Source organism: Octopus sinensis, linkage group LG29 (assembly GCF_006345805.1).
Source record: "Octopus sinensis linkage group LG29, ASM634580v1, whole genome shotgun sequence".
Classification (NCBI taxonomy): domain Eukaryota; kingdom Metazoa; phylum Mollusca; class Cephalopoda; order Octopoda; family Octopodidae; genus Octopus; species Octopus sinensis.
The window spans coordinates 12,340,141-12,355,140 of record NC_043025.1 but is presented as its reverse complement, the minus strand read 5'-3'; the positions used below and the strand labels follow the sequence as shown (position 1 = coordinate 12,355,140).

Genomic DNA, 15,000 nt, shown 5'->3' with positions numbered 1-15,000 from the left:
TTAAGATTCTGAGTTCAAACGCTGCCAGGGTCGACTTTACCTTTCATCCTCTCGGGAGACAATGTAATTGACTTACCTGCTTCCTTGAAACGGCTGGCCTTGTGTCAGAATTTGAAACCATTGTTACAGTCGCAGTATCTTCTTGTCTATTTCAGATCTGATCTCCAGCAAGTCACAGTATTTTATGCTGAGAGGGAAGGCCCTGAACGTGTTACCAACCTATGATAAGGAGGCAGAGGTGCTGTTGTCGAAAGCTGTGAAACTGGACCCTAAACTTGTGGAGGCATGGAACCACTTGGGGGAATGTTACTGGAAGAACAAAGACATCACATCGGCCAAAAACTGTTTCGTTGGGGCCTTAAATAATGTGAGTACCTGAGTGTTTAGTGGTTTGGGTGGAAGTAGCAGTGGTGTTCGGCAGGTGGTGATTGATTTAGCTCTTGAATTGTAGAAACTGAAACTGAAAGAAGCCCGTCGTATATATGTATATATGTGTATATGTATGTGTATATGTTAGTGTGTCTGTGTTTGTCCACCCCCACCCCACATCGATTGACAACCGATACTGGTGTGTTTACGTCCCCGTAACTTAGCGGTTCGGCAAAAGAGACCGACAGAATAAGTACTCGGCTTACAAAGAATAAGTCCCGGGGTCGATTGCTCGACTAAAAGGTGGTGCTCCAGCATGGCCACAGTCAAATGACTGATACAAGTAAAAGAGTAAAGCACTCACGGCCAAAATCTGTTTTGTTGGGGCCTTAAATAATGTGAGTACCTCAGTGTTTAGTGGTTTGGGTGGAAGTAGCAGTGGTGTTACGCAGGTGGTGGTTGAGATGATTGATTTAGCTCTTGAATTGTGGAAGCTAAAAGATGTTGTGCAAGCACTCAGCTCTGAGCACATTGCTTATTGTTGCAGAAACGTCTGTAAGCTAATGTAAGTGTTTGTGTAACACCTGTTGTTTTGGCATTCATTAATTGATATCGCTCTTTGTACTTACCTCACAAGAATCATTAGCATGCCAGACAGAATACCCTGTGGCATTCCATCCATTTTTATGTTCTGGGTTCAAATTCCGCCATGGTTCACTTTGCCTTTCATTCTTTCAAGGTCGATCAAATAAGGACCAGTTGAGCTCTGGGGTTCTTGTAATTGACTTAACCCTTCCTTCAAAATTGCTCTAACTAACCATATGGTTCCGGGTTCAGTCCTACTGCGTGGCATCTTGAGCAAGTGTCTTCTGCTATAGCCCTGGGCCGACCAATGCCTTGTGAGTGGATTTGGTAGACGGAAACTGAAAGAAGCCTGTCGTATATATGTATATATATGTATGTGTGTGTGTGTCTGTGTTTGTACCCTAGCATTGCTTGACAACTGATGCTGGTGTGTTTACCTCCCCGTCACTTAGCGGTTCGGCAAAAGAGACCGATAGAATAAGTACTGGGCTTACAAAGAATAAGTCCCGGGGTCGATTTGCTCGACTAAAGGCGGTGCTCCAGCATGGCCACAGTCAAATGACTGAATCAAGTAAAAGAGTAAAAGAGAGTAAGAGTATGTGCCAACATTTGAAGTCAATATTTTCTTCTTTCTTTCCAGTCTAAGAACAAAGTATCTCTCCGCAATCTGTCCATGGTGTTACGTCAAATCCCGGGTATTCCGCCTTTGGAAAAGTTGGAAATAGTTAAGGAAAGTGTGGAAAAGGCCAAAGATGCTGTCCACATGGATATCACTGATGGAAGCTCATGGGGTATGTCCACACTTCATTGTCTTTTTTTTCTGTTTAACCCCAGGTCAGTCCTGATCTAGCTGATCTATAACCAAAAGTGTTCCAATCATGATGTTCGTCTTATTACAGTTGATGTTTAGCCCCAGGTCAGTCCTGATCCAGCAGACCTATGATTAAAACATCTCAACATTTCTACTAAATTAAGATTGGATGGTCACAGCTGGAACACCTTTGATCACAGGTCTGCAGGATCAAAGTTGACCTGGGCTTAAACAAAAACTCTTGTAAGCATCTCTTAAAATGTGTTAAAAAAGTGTTCTTTTTTTAGTTAGCATTTAATTAATTAGCAATTAAGTAGCTCTCAGGGTACATTAGATAATGTAGCTCTAGATATTAGGTTGTCCCAAAAGTTCGTAAACACTTGCGAAAATTGAATTTTTACTCGCCAAGTACTAACAAAAACAACAAAAATTATTCCTCAAAATAAAGACCATTATTTTCCAAGACTTTCTACGAACTTTTGGGGCAACCTTATACAATATACCTAAATAAAGACTGGATGGTCACAGCTGGAACACCTTTGATCACAGGTCTGCAGGGTCAGAGTTGACCTGGGTTTAAACAAAAGCTCTAGTAAGCATCTCTTAAAATGTGTTAAAAATCTATTAAAATGTATCAAAAATCTATTAAAATATGTTAAAAATCTATTAAAATGTGTTAAAAATCTATTAAAAGCTGTTAAAATCTATTAAAAACATTAAAATTGTTAGAATATGTTTGAAACTGCTTTGCATATTTTTTTGTTTGTTCTGTTTTTGATATTGTATTTGTTTCCCTTTAAATCCACAGCTAATCTTGGAAATGCCTATCTGTCCCTTTTCTTTGCTGAAGGGCAGAACCCTAAAACTTTAAAACAAGCAATGAGTGCCTATAACCAAGCTGTAAGTAGGCTTTTTTTTATTATTATTATTATTTCAGTTGTATTGGGTATCATCATCATCATCGTTTAACATCCATTTTCCAAGCTGGCATGGGTTGGACGGTTTGGCTGAGGTCTGGGAAGCCAGGAGGCTGCACCAGGCTCCAATCTGATCTAGCAATGTTTCTACGGCTGGATGCCCTTCCTAACACAAACCACTCCAAGAGTGTAGTGGGTGCTTTTTACGTGCCACCGGCACAGAGGCCAGGGGAGTTGGCATCGACCACGATCAGATGGTGCTTTTTATGTGCCACTGGCACAGGGGCCATAGGAGTTGGCATCGACCACGATCAGATGGTGCTTTTTACGTGCCACCGGCACAGGGCCAGAGGAGTTGGCATCGACCACAATCAGATGGTGCTTTTTATGTGCCACTGGCACAGGGGCCAGAGGAGATGGCATCGACCATGATCCGATGGTGCTTTTTACGTGCCACCGGCACAGGGGCCAGAGAAGTTGGCATCGACAATGATCAGATGGTGCTTTTTATGTGCCACTGGCACAGGGGCCAGAGGAGTTGGCATCGACCAGGGTCAGATGGTGCTTTTTACGTGCCACCGACACAGGGGCCAGAGGAGTTGGCATCGACCACAATCAGATGGTGCTTTTTAAGTTCCACTGGCACAGGGGCCAGAGGAGTTGGCATCGGCCACGATCAGATGGTGCTTTTTACGTCCCAACGGTACAGGGGCCTGAAGAGTTGGCATCGACCACGGTCAGATGGTGCTTTTTACGCGCCACCGGCACAGGGGCCAGAGGAGCTCTGGGATTCTTGTAATTGTGTGTATACTGCTTCTGTGTGAAGTGTGTATATAGATATATATCATAGTACCTGTAATCCAAAGGGCTAACCTTGTGCTGAATCTCCCTGACAACTACGCTAAGGGTACACGTGTCTGTGGAGTACTCAGCCACTTACATGTAAATTTTATGAGCAGGCTGTTGCATTGAATCAGTTCAGCTGGAAGCCTTGACATTGTAAGCATCAGAAGGCTGCACCATCACATATGCACCTACACATGCATGTATATATGCACACACAGATGCAACTTAACGAGTTTTCTTCTTTATTCCAGGTGAGAGACCCAGTTGCCAAAAACAATCCTGATCTCCATTTTAACAGAGCCATCGTAAGTCGTATATTATCACTCTCTTTACTCTTTACTCTTTTACTTGTTTCAGTCATTAGACTGCGGCCATGCTGGAGCACCGCCTTTAGTCGAGCAAATCGACCCCGGGACTTATTCTTTGTAAGCCCAGTACTTATTCTATCGGTGTCTTTTGCCGAACCGCTAAGTGACGGGACGTAAACACCCCAGCATCGGTTGTCAAGCAATGCTAGGAGGACAAACACAGACACACAAACACACACACACACACATATATATATATATATACAACAGGCTTCTTTCAGTTTCCATCTACGAAATCCACTCACAAGGCATTGGTCGGACGGGGCTATAGCAGAAGACACTTGCCCAAGATGCCACTGATTTTTTTATGATGTCAGCAGTGGTGGTTATGGTAGGATTGCTGTTTATCTCCAACTCAGCAGTTCCAGCCATCATCATCCTGTCTTTTGAGGGGAAGATTTATTCAGAATTACATCATCCAATGCAGGGATGTACAACTTCAACATTCACAAAAAGGACCACCAGCAGCCCTTACTTAAATTCTGGTGGGCCTTGGTGCGTTTCATAAGATGTAGCTGATGATTTAAGATAATCTAAAATTTAAACCATCCCAGTAAATAATCATCATCATCATCACTATTGTTTAACGTCCACTTTCCATGCTGGCATGGGTTGGATGGTTCGACCAGGGTCTGGGAAGCCAGGAGGCTGCACCAGGAGGCTGCACCAGGCCCCAGTCTGATCTGGCAGTGTTTCTACAGCTGGATGCCCTTCCTAATGCCAACCACTCCAAGGGTGTAGTGGGTGCTTTTTACGTGCCACTGGCACAGGGGCCAGAGGAGGCTGGCATCGACCACGATCAGATGGTGCTTTTTACGTACCACTGGCATGGAAGCCAGTCAAAGCAGGACAGACAGACAGACAGACACATGAATAAACGGATAGGTCTAAACAGATAGACAGGCAAATATTGGGTCAGTGCATAATTATTGCGACCCCTCTCCAACAAATCTCACTCAACAAAAACAATAACAATACTTAACAAAAACATCTTTAAATGATGGTCTGACCATCTGCCAAGCAAATGGGAAGCAGTAATTGAAGTAGATGGTGAATATGATCTGGAACTTAAGGCGACGAGCTGACAGAGTCGTTAGCACGCCGGGCGAAATGTTTAGCGGTATTTCGTCTGCGTTACGTTGTGAGTTCAAATTCCGCCGAGGTCGACTTTGCCTTTCATCCTTTCGGGGTCGATTAAATAAGTACCAGTTACGCACTGGGGTCGATATAATTGACTTAATCCGTTTGTCTGTCCTTGTTTGTCCTCTCTGTGGCCCCTTGTGGGTAGTAAAGAAATAGGTATTTTGTCTGCTGTTATGTTCTGAGTTCAAATTCCGCCGAGGTCGACTTTCCCTTTCATCCTTTCAGGGTCGATAAATTAAGTACCAGTTACCACTGGGGTCGATATAATCGACTTAACCGTTTGTCTGTCCGGTTGTCTGTTTGTCCCCTCTTGTTAGGGTGGTAGTAAAGAAATAGGTATTTCGTCTGCCGTTACATCTGAGTTCAAATTCCACCGAGGTCGACTTTGCCTTTCATCCTTTCGGGGTCGATTAAATAAGTACCAGTTTTCTATTTTGTTTTTTACATGCAAATTTTTTTCTTTACTCTTGTTCTTTATAATTCTACCAGGCATACAAATATCAGGAAGACTATCAAGAGGCCCTGGAGGGTTTCTCTACAGCGAAAGCCCTTGATTGTGATTGGTTGGGCCCAGTGGAACAGGAGACACGTTTGCTGGACTTTCTCACCCAGTTAACCATGTTACAAAGTTCACATGTAAGGTTCTTTCTTCTTTCCTCTCAATAGTTGTAATGTGTGTGTGTGTGTGTGTGTGTGTGTGGTTTGTTGCCAAAGCCTTGTGAGTGGATTTGGTAGACAGAAGCTGATAGAGGCCTGTTATAAACATCTTATACATAGGCGCAGGTTGAAGTAGGGAAGTGAGGAAGGGAAGAGTGTAAAAAAAGGAGCGCAGCAGGTCGCTGGTGGTAAGTAACTTGCTTACCAACCACATGGTTCCGGGTTCAGTCCCACTGTGTGGCACCTTGGGCAAGTGTCTTCTGCTATAGCCTCAGGCCGACCAAGCCTTAATTACGCACGACTCAAGTTAGAGAAGTGGTGCGTATTATATACAAGGTTTAGGTTTTTCAGAAGTACAGCCCCCTAAAGATCCCCTGCGTATTATACTCAAAGGCAGACTATACTCGAGGATTTACAGTGTGTATTTATATATATATATATATATCTATATATATAAAAGGCAAAATGTGTGTGTGTCCGCGTGTTTTTTATACAAATCCACAATTTTTCAGTTAGAGGGCTTGCACTTTCTATGGTCATTCAAAACCGTCCAAGGGTGGTCGTGCACATCTTTACATTTCCCCAGTCTCCCTGCAGAGCCATTAAATATATAAATGGCAAAATGTCTGTCTATGTGTGTATCCTTTATACAAATCTACAATTTTTCAGTTAGAGGGCTCGCACTTTCTATGGTCATTCAAAACCGTCCAAGGGTGGTTGTGCACATCTTTACATTTCCCCAGTCTCCCCACAAAGCCATTAAAAAATCAATAGAAGTGACTTTTTTGTGAATTTTCTATCCAAAACCCAATCAAAATGCCCGAAACTTGATACGCCAATTGAATGCCAGCTAGCTGTATGGGATTGGTCGGAGATTTGGACAGTACTCGCGTGTATATGCGCACGCATGCAGCTGTATATGCATGCACTAGTACTATGACCTGGCGTTGCTGGGTCATAGTGCTAGTATATATATATATGTATATGTGTGTGGTGCTAAGTTATCGTAAATTTAAAGCAGCATAAATGAATTATTAACACCTTTGTGACTTTTGGGCCACCGTGTATATATACACACATATACACTCACATTTACATAGTGGATATATACAAAAGTATGTATGAATTTTGTTTGACAGGGTAAAATGAAAGCGAAGAAGTTAATAAACCTGAGTAAGTCAATCAAGGAGAGTGACCTTGGTCCTTACCAGGGGGGTAGCTACACCGCAGACAATGGACGAACCGTTGAGCTGAAGAAGAAAATGTTTAAGGTGAGAATTGCTTCAGTTTCCTCTTTCATTCGTTAAATTTTTGTTTGTTTATAGGCGCAGGAGTGGCTGTGTGGTAAGTAGCTTGCTAACCAACCACATGGTTCCGGGTTCAGTCCCACTGCGTGGCATCCTGGGCAAGTGTCTTCTGCTATAGTTTCAGGGGTACAAAGCCTTGTGAGTGGATTTGATAGCCGGAAACTGAAAGAAGCCCGTCGTATATATGTATATATATATATATATATGTATGTGTGTGTGTCTGTGTTTGTGTGTCTGTGTTTGTCCCCCTAGCATTGCTTGACAACCGATGCTGGTGTGTTAACGTCCCCGTCACTTAGCGGTTCGGCAAAAAGAGACCGATAGAATAAGTACTGGGCTTACAAAGAATAAGTCCCGGGGTCGATTTGCTCGACTAAAGGTGGTGCTCCAGCATGGCCGCAGTGAAATGACTGAAACAAGTAAAAGAGTAAAGAGTTATTATTTAGTTGATGTTTTTAATTAGATATTTTTGTTTTAATTAGTTTTAAGATGTTTGCATTCCAGGCAAATGGTTTCCAAGTTCAGTCCCACTGCGTGGGACTTTGAGCAAATGTCTTTAAGGCCGACCAATGCCTTGTGATTGTACTTGGTAGATTGAAACTGTGAGGAAGCCCATCGTGTTGTATGTATATATATATATAATATATATATATATATATATATAGAAATAGTAAAAAGTGAAAAACTACTACAGAAGGCTTGTTTTAAAAGGTTAAAAAATCATATATTTGAGTCAATATGTCTGAAGAATATTATAAATTTTTTTCTTACAATGACATAGTTTAGAAGAAAGACCGGTTTCGCGTTCAGCTTTTCAAATTTCTTAAAACGTTATGTTTACGTTGAGCGGTGATCTAGATAATAAGTGATTTCTTCCGGTGTAAGGGAGATAATCGCTTAAAATTATTTGCCTTTCTTTTGGATTGAGTTTCTCTGTATAAGTATCACACACACACACACACACACATATATATAATTATATGTGGAGGCGCTATGGCCCAGTGGTTAGTGCAGCCGACTCGCAGTCGTAGGATCACGGTTTCGATTCCCAGGCTGGACGTTGTGAGTGTTTATTGATCGAAAACATCTAAAAGCTCCACGATGCTCCGGCAGGGGAGGGTGTGATCCCTGCTGTACTCTTTCTCCCACTCTTCTGTTGGCCTGCTCGCTTAGCCAGTGGGGTGACGTCATTCGAAGGCTAAAACAATGCGAACGCATTGTGACCAGCGATGTGTAACAACATCTGATGGTCTGGTCAGTCACGTGATATATAATTATATATATATATTTACACACATACACACACACTCTTATACATATATATGACTGGTTTCTTTCAGTTTCCATCTTCCAAATCCACTCACAAGGCTTTGATTGGCCCGAGGCTATAGTAGAAGACACTTACCCAAGGTGCCACGCAGTGGGACTGAAACTGGAACCACGTGGCTTGGAAGCAAGCTTCTTACCTCGCAGCCAAAACCTGATGTGATATTTATTTTGTGTTGTTTCTTTTTATTTCTAGGAACTACAACCCGGGGTCAATAAACACACGGTGGTCGTTGGTAAAGTTGTCTGCACAATATCACATGTTGATCCAATACCTTTGTAAGTATTTACCATTCGCTTTGATATGTAACACACACACACATACACACACACATGCGTCCACATACACATCATCACATCATCATCACCGTTTAACGTCCGCTTTCCATGCTGGCATGGGTTGAACGGTGCAACTGGGGTCTGGGAAGCCAGAAGGCTGCACCAGGCCCCCAGTCTGATCTGGCAATGTTTCTACGGCTGGATGCCCTTCCTAACGCCAACCACTCCGAGAGTGTAGTGGGTGCTTTTTATGTGCTTTTTTACACATTCTCTCTTTTTCACTCAGCCATATTTAAATACATACACACACACGCTTTCGTGACATATATACTTTTCCCTTCTCACAAGCATACACACACACAGAGGCACACACTTTTTCTCTCTCTCGCATGCATACACACACACACACAGTTATATGGAAATGTTTGATTGTCATCCAGTCGCATCGATACAGCATCCCCCCCCCCTCCAGTCTCACAGCTTTAGAGGAGTGTGGTAAGGACACTGAGACCCCCTTCGGTCATGACTGACCGTGGGATTGCACCTAGGACGTTACTCTCCCAGACACAAGTCCGGGCAAGGTTGTTTTATGGAAGACCAGCAGTCGCCCATGCATACCAGCCTCTCCTCTCCACACCATTATATGTACAGAGGGTAAAGGGTAAAGACCCCTTTCGGTCATGGATGATCATGGGATTGCACCTAGAAAGTTCCCCTCCGAGGCACAAGTCCTGGCAAGGTTGTTCAGGGAAGACCAGCAGTCGCCCATGCATACCGGCCTACCCTCTCCACACCATTATATACATATATAGGGTAAAGGGTAAAGACCCCCTTCAGTCATGGCCGACCGTGGGATTGCACCTAGAAAGTTACCCTCCCAGGCACAAGTCCTGGCAAGGTTGTTCAGGGAAGACCAGCAGTCGGCCAAGCATACCAGCCTCCCCCTCTCTATGTCACCAGTGTTATCCAAGGGAAAGGCAAAGGGCCGATACAGTCGAAACTCATTTCTACAGCTGAGTGAACTGGAGCAACGTGAAATAAAGTGTCTGTCTTGCTCAAGAACACAACACACAACAACCCGGTCCGGGATTCGAACTCACAACCTCACGATCGGAAGCTCGACGCTCTAACCACTGAGCCATGCACCTTCACGGAAAGGACAACTACTTAGAATACAATGATTTTCATTTGGATTGTGAGGTTGTGGTTTACAACAGTAGGTGGGGGTCACTGTATATAGTTCAGCAAAATTTAGATTCAGATGAATATGGTACTTAAGTTAAAGGGTTTAATAATATGAAGTAGCATGAAACAATTGTACTACTCTACCTTGGATATCCTTGTTGCTTATTTTGATTATATATACATACATATATATATATATATCTTTATATATAAAACTAAAGTTGTGTGTGTGTCTGTCTACTCCGATTTAGATTCCTAACTACTCCCACATTTTGCAGTGCAGTTTAACCAAAAGCTGGTATCTTATAGTCGTGATTTATATCGAGCCCTTCTGGGTATTAGCGCGCGTCTATGATGAGTCTACGATTTAAAAAAAAAATTAATCATTTTTTCGCATTTTTTGCTCGGTTTATATAAGGGAAGTAACTCTCTAAAAATGCTTATATATACTGCTAGTATATTTATATATAACACATTAAACTACATCTATGCCTCCTCGTCAACCACTCACCATCATCTCTATGTATTCTCTTTCTCTCTTTTTACCAGTGTCTTCTGTTTTATCGATGAAGAATGCAACTGTCTATCTGTGTCGCTGTACAACATAGGCGAGGGCTACGGTGTGAAAATCGGAGACTCGGTGGCCATACCTGGACCTTTCCTTCGTGAGGTCAATGTCAACTTTAAAGACAAGGTGACCAAGTTTCTGAATTCCTTAATTCTGTCTTTTCCTCTCTTCCTCTTCTTTCTGCAGGAAAATATCATTAGTCACCAAGAAACCAAAAAAAAAAATAATAATAAATGGTGGAATTCTGGTTTAAGGGTCCCACATAAATCCCTCATCACCTTTTATTTTTTGGAAATTCCAGAAAATGTTTGCGAATTTGTGTTATCTGTTGTCCTCATCATTATCGTTTAATGTTCGCTTTCCATGGGTTGGACGGTTTGACTGAGGACTGGTGAGCCAGAGGTTGCACCAGGCTCCAATCTGATCTGGCAAAGTTTCTACAGCTGGATGCCCTTCCTAATGCCAACCACCCTGAGAATGTAGTGGGTGCTTTTATGTGCCATCGGAACGAGGGTCAGTCAGATGGTTCTGGCAGTGACCATGCTCAAAAGGTGTTTTTTACGTGCTACCTGCATAGGAGGCAGTCCGGCGGCACTGGCCACGACCATGCTTGAATGTTGTTTTTCACGTGCCACCGGCACATGTGCCAGTAGGGTGACTCTGGCAACAGTCACGCTCGAATGGTGCTCTTCACATGCCACCAGCACGGGAGCCAATCTGTGACCCTGGCAACGATCACGCTCGGATGTGCTTCTCCTAACGTTCCACTGGCACGAATGCCAATCAGGCATCGGTCATCGGCCACATCAGCAATTTTGATTTTGATTTCACTTGCCTCAGTAGGTCTTTGCAAGCAAAGTTCATTGTCCAATGAATGAGGGGAACTCCTAAATGAGCTGGTTACACCCCACGTTCGCATGTGCTTTCAACGTTCCACTGGCCGTTGCCAGTCTCGCCTGGCCCTCGTGCCGGTGGTACGTAAAAGCTCCATCCGTTCGTGGCCGTTGCCAGCCTCGTCTGGCCCCCGTGCCGGTGGCACGTAAAAAGCACCATCCGTCCGTGGCCGTTTGCCAGCCTTGTCTGGCCCCCGTGCCGGTGGCACGTAAAAAGCACCATCCGTCCGTGGCCGTTTGCCAGCCTCGTCTGGCACCTGTGTCGGTGGCACGTAAAAGCTCCATCCGTCCATGGCCATTTGCCAGCCTCGCCTGGCACCTGAGTAGGTGGCACGTAAAAGCTCCATCCAATCGTGGCCGTTTGCCAGCCTCGTCTGGCCTCCGTGCCGGTGGCACGTAAAAGCTCCATCCGTTCGTGGCCGTTGCCAGCCTCGTCTGGCACCTGTGTCGGTGGCACGTAAAAAGCACCCACTACACTCATGGAGTGGTTGGCGTTAGAAAGGGCATCCGGCCGTAGAAACACTGCCAGATCAGACTGGAGCCTGGTGCAGCCATCTGGCTTCCCAGACCCCAGTTGAACCATCCAACCCATGCTAGCATGGAAAGCGGACACTAAACGATGATGATGATGATGATGACTGGCACTAGCCAATCAGGCATCGGTCATTGGCCACATCAGTGATTTTGATTTTGATTTCACTTGCCTCAATAGATCTTCCCAAAGAACCACGCTATCACCTGAACTTCAATTAATTTTGTGTTTTTCTTTTTCTTCTTCAGGTGTTTTCCTATCGCAGTATCCGAGTGGACAGCCCCGTGGCATTGGTTGTGAATCGGCGCAAACTGGGAGTGGACATGTTGGCCCCGATGAGGCTGGCCATCATCAACTTGGTGGACTGATGGATGGACTAACAGACAGACACAGACAGATAGATGGACAAAGGGGGGTCAAATCCAGCCCCCAAAGGAAATCGGGTGGTGATGGTCATCTGTGTAGTCCCACCGGACAGTTCGTTAATTTAAATGTTACGAGGAACGATGGCGTGTGATGTTTACAGTTGTTGCCCTTCATTAAAGAGGAAAAAGGGACAAGCAAAAAGGGAGAGAGAGAGAGAGAGAGAGAGAGAGAGAGAGAGAGAAAATAGAGGTTGAGAGAGTGCATTGCTGTCAATTATGCTGTGAGCTATTAAAAACTATGAACATGCTAAAGGGAGTTCTTGTATGCTAATCACAAGGATAATCTCAGTTAATTGAAAATTTTCAGCTCACTACATTTCATACACAAGACTATTTATTATCAAGGGTGGTGGTCAGCAGAATTGTTTAGCAAGGTTCCCAGAACACTCAGTGGTAATTCATTCATCTTTGTTCCGAGTTCAAATCCCGCTGAGGTCGACTTTACCTTTCATCCTTTTTGTGGTGGGGGGTAGGGTCGATGTAATCAACTATCCCCGCCGTTCCTCGAAATTGCTGCCCTTGTGTGTGGCAAAATTTGAAATTATTATTGTTGTTGTTGTTATGAAAGGCAAAGCCGACCTCAGCAGAATTTGATCTCAGAAACCAGAATATGAAAGCGTGAACTATTTCTGGTTTGAATTCCGACTGAGGCCAGCTTTGCCTTTCAACCTTTCGGGGTTGATAAAATAAAGGTCCAGTCAAGTCTTAGGGCTGCCGGCCTTATACCAAGATTAGAAAGAATTATTAGTGGCATTTTGTCCGATCCACTATGTTCTGAGATCAAATCCTGCTGAGGCCAGGATTGATAAAATAAAGATCCAGTCAAAGTGGCAAGCTGGTAGCATGTTTGTATGTCCGGCAAAATGCTTAGAGGCATTTTGTCCGATCCACTATGTTCTGAGATCAAATCCTGCTGAGGTCGGCTTCGCCTTTCATCTTTTTTGGGGTGAGCTGGCAGAACTGTTAGCAAACTGCACAAAATGCTTAGCAACATTTCATCTGTCATTACGTTCTGAGTTCTAATTCTGCCAAGGCCTACCTTTTGCCTTTTATCCTTTTGGCTGGTGATAAAATAAGTACCAGTTGCATACTAGGGGGGGGGTCCAGGCAATCACTTTATTCCCCCCCCCATCCCCAAATTTGCTGGCAAAATTTGAAACCATTATAATTATTACTGATCCTAAAATGTACAATAAAAGCCATCTCAAAAAAATGACCCTTTTTCTCTCTCTCACTCCCTCTCTCTTTTCTCTTATACTATTTCTTTCCTGACCATCATTCTCTCTCTCTCTCTCTCTTCCTCTCTTTGTCTTCTTTTTTCTCCTTCTGTCTGAGCCTCCAGGGGTTCACAAATATACACACATGTATGCATACGTGTGTGTGTGTGTATATATATGTATATATATATATATATATAATAACAATTTAATAATATATATGCATACATACATATATGTACATACCTACATCTATATGTATATATACATGCATATATATATAATAACAATTTGATAAATAAAACATATACATACATAGATACATATATGTACATACCTACATCTATATGTATATATACATGCATATATATATATATATATAATAACAATTTAATAATAATATATATGCATACATACATACATATATGTACATACCTACATCTGTATGTATATATACATGCATATATATATATATATATATATATATATATATATATTATAATATATATAGTACGTTTAAATATTTGTTGTGCAAGATACATATATATATATATAATAACAATTTGATAAATAAAACATATACATACATAGATACATATATGTACATACCTACATCTATATGTATATATACATGCATATATGAGTACAGGACACCACAAATAAATGTAGAACACAATGAGAGACGAAAACATAAAAACAAACATAGAAACGGACTTTCTTTAAACAACGAAAAAACAGAGTACTGGACAAACAATACAAGGAAAATTCCCCTGGTTCGACTCAATGCGTGTTTCGAAGGTAAGGGCAGAACACGACCCGGCCGAAGCAGTCCTTCCTGCGAAATGAATTAAATAAAATATTTATACAATATTAAGGATTCGCGGGAGAATAAGTACTGGGCTTACAAAGAATAAGTCCCGGGGTCAATTTGCTTGATTAAAGGCGGTGCTCCAGCATGGCCGCGGTCAAGTGACTGAAACAAGTAAAAGAGTAAAAAAGAGTAAACAAAACACATTTGGTTTAGATTTCTTTTTGTTTTTTTTTTCCTTTTGTCGCATATTTATTTTTATATTTCATATTTGTCACGAAAAATCATCCATTTTGGGTGTGGTGGTGGGGGGGGTTGCTTGCGGAGTGGCGTTGGACTGTTTTTCTGTGTTGTGGAAGTGCGGTGTCAGCTGGAGTGTTGTGTGTGCAGTGCGTTGTGGAGTGGTGTTGGAGTGTGATGTTGTGGGTGGGGGGGGATGTTGCAAAAGACCCCTTCATTGGTCTCGGTAAAATGGCTTGACATCATCTCCGAAAACGTAGGGTGGGAATTTGAAGATGTCAGGGTGTCCGAAATGAGGTACTGAGTCGTTGAAGCCTGCTTTGCTCCACTGGAAGATGGGGACATCGTCGCACGTGGGTCCCGCGATGGCTATGAAACTGAGGTCCTTGATGAGAGTGGAATTGGTCAGCTGGATAAAAGAGAGAGTGGGAGAGAGACAGATTAACGGATTAGTGAGAGAGACAGACATACATATAGATAGTAATGGGACAGAGAGGGAGAGAGATAGACAGACTGACAGAGTA

At 42.9% G+C, this 15,000-nt stretch overlaps 2 protein-coding genes across 2 annotated transcripts in view; one reads left to right on the top strand and one right to left on the bottom strand.

The window, feature by feature from the left end:
• The window catches only part of LOC115226222 (tetratricopeptide repeat protein 5), an 18,177-nt gene extending 5,112 nt beyond the window's left edge, over positions 1-13,065 (top strand). The window contains exons 3-11 of the mRNA XM_029797245.2: positions 156-367; positions 1,595-1,745; positions 2,574-2,665; positions 3,780-3,833; positions 5,529-5,675; positions 6,836-6,967; positions 8,526-8,608; positions 10,343-10,487; positions 12,035-13,065. Of these exons, the coding sequence (XP_029653105.1) occupies positions 156-367; positions 1,595-1,745; positions 2,574-2,665; positions 3,780-3,833; positions 5,529-5,675; positions 6,836-6,967; positions 8,526-8,608; positions 10,343-10,487; positions 12,035-12,154 (1,136 nt within the window). The 3' untranslated portion in view covers positions 12,155-13,065. The remainder of the gene's footprint in view (positions 1-155; positions 368-1,594; positions 1,746-2,573; positions 2,666-3,779; positions 3,834-5,528; positions 5,676-6,835; positions 6,968-8,525; positions 8,609-10,342; positions 10,488-12,034) is intronic.
• Positions 13,066-14,476: 1,411 nt separating this feature from the next.
• The window catches only part of LOC115226130 (putative phospholipase B-like 2), a 31,608-nt gene continuing 31,084 nt past the window's right edge, over positions 14,477-15,000 (bottom strand). Inside the window, exon 12 of the mRNA XM_036514807.1 lies at positions 14,477-14,885. Coding sequence (XP_036370700.1) covers positions 14,691-14,885 — 195 coding nt within the window. The 3' untranslated portion in view covers positions 14,477-14,690. The remainder of the gene's footprint in view (positions 14,886-15,000) is intronic.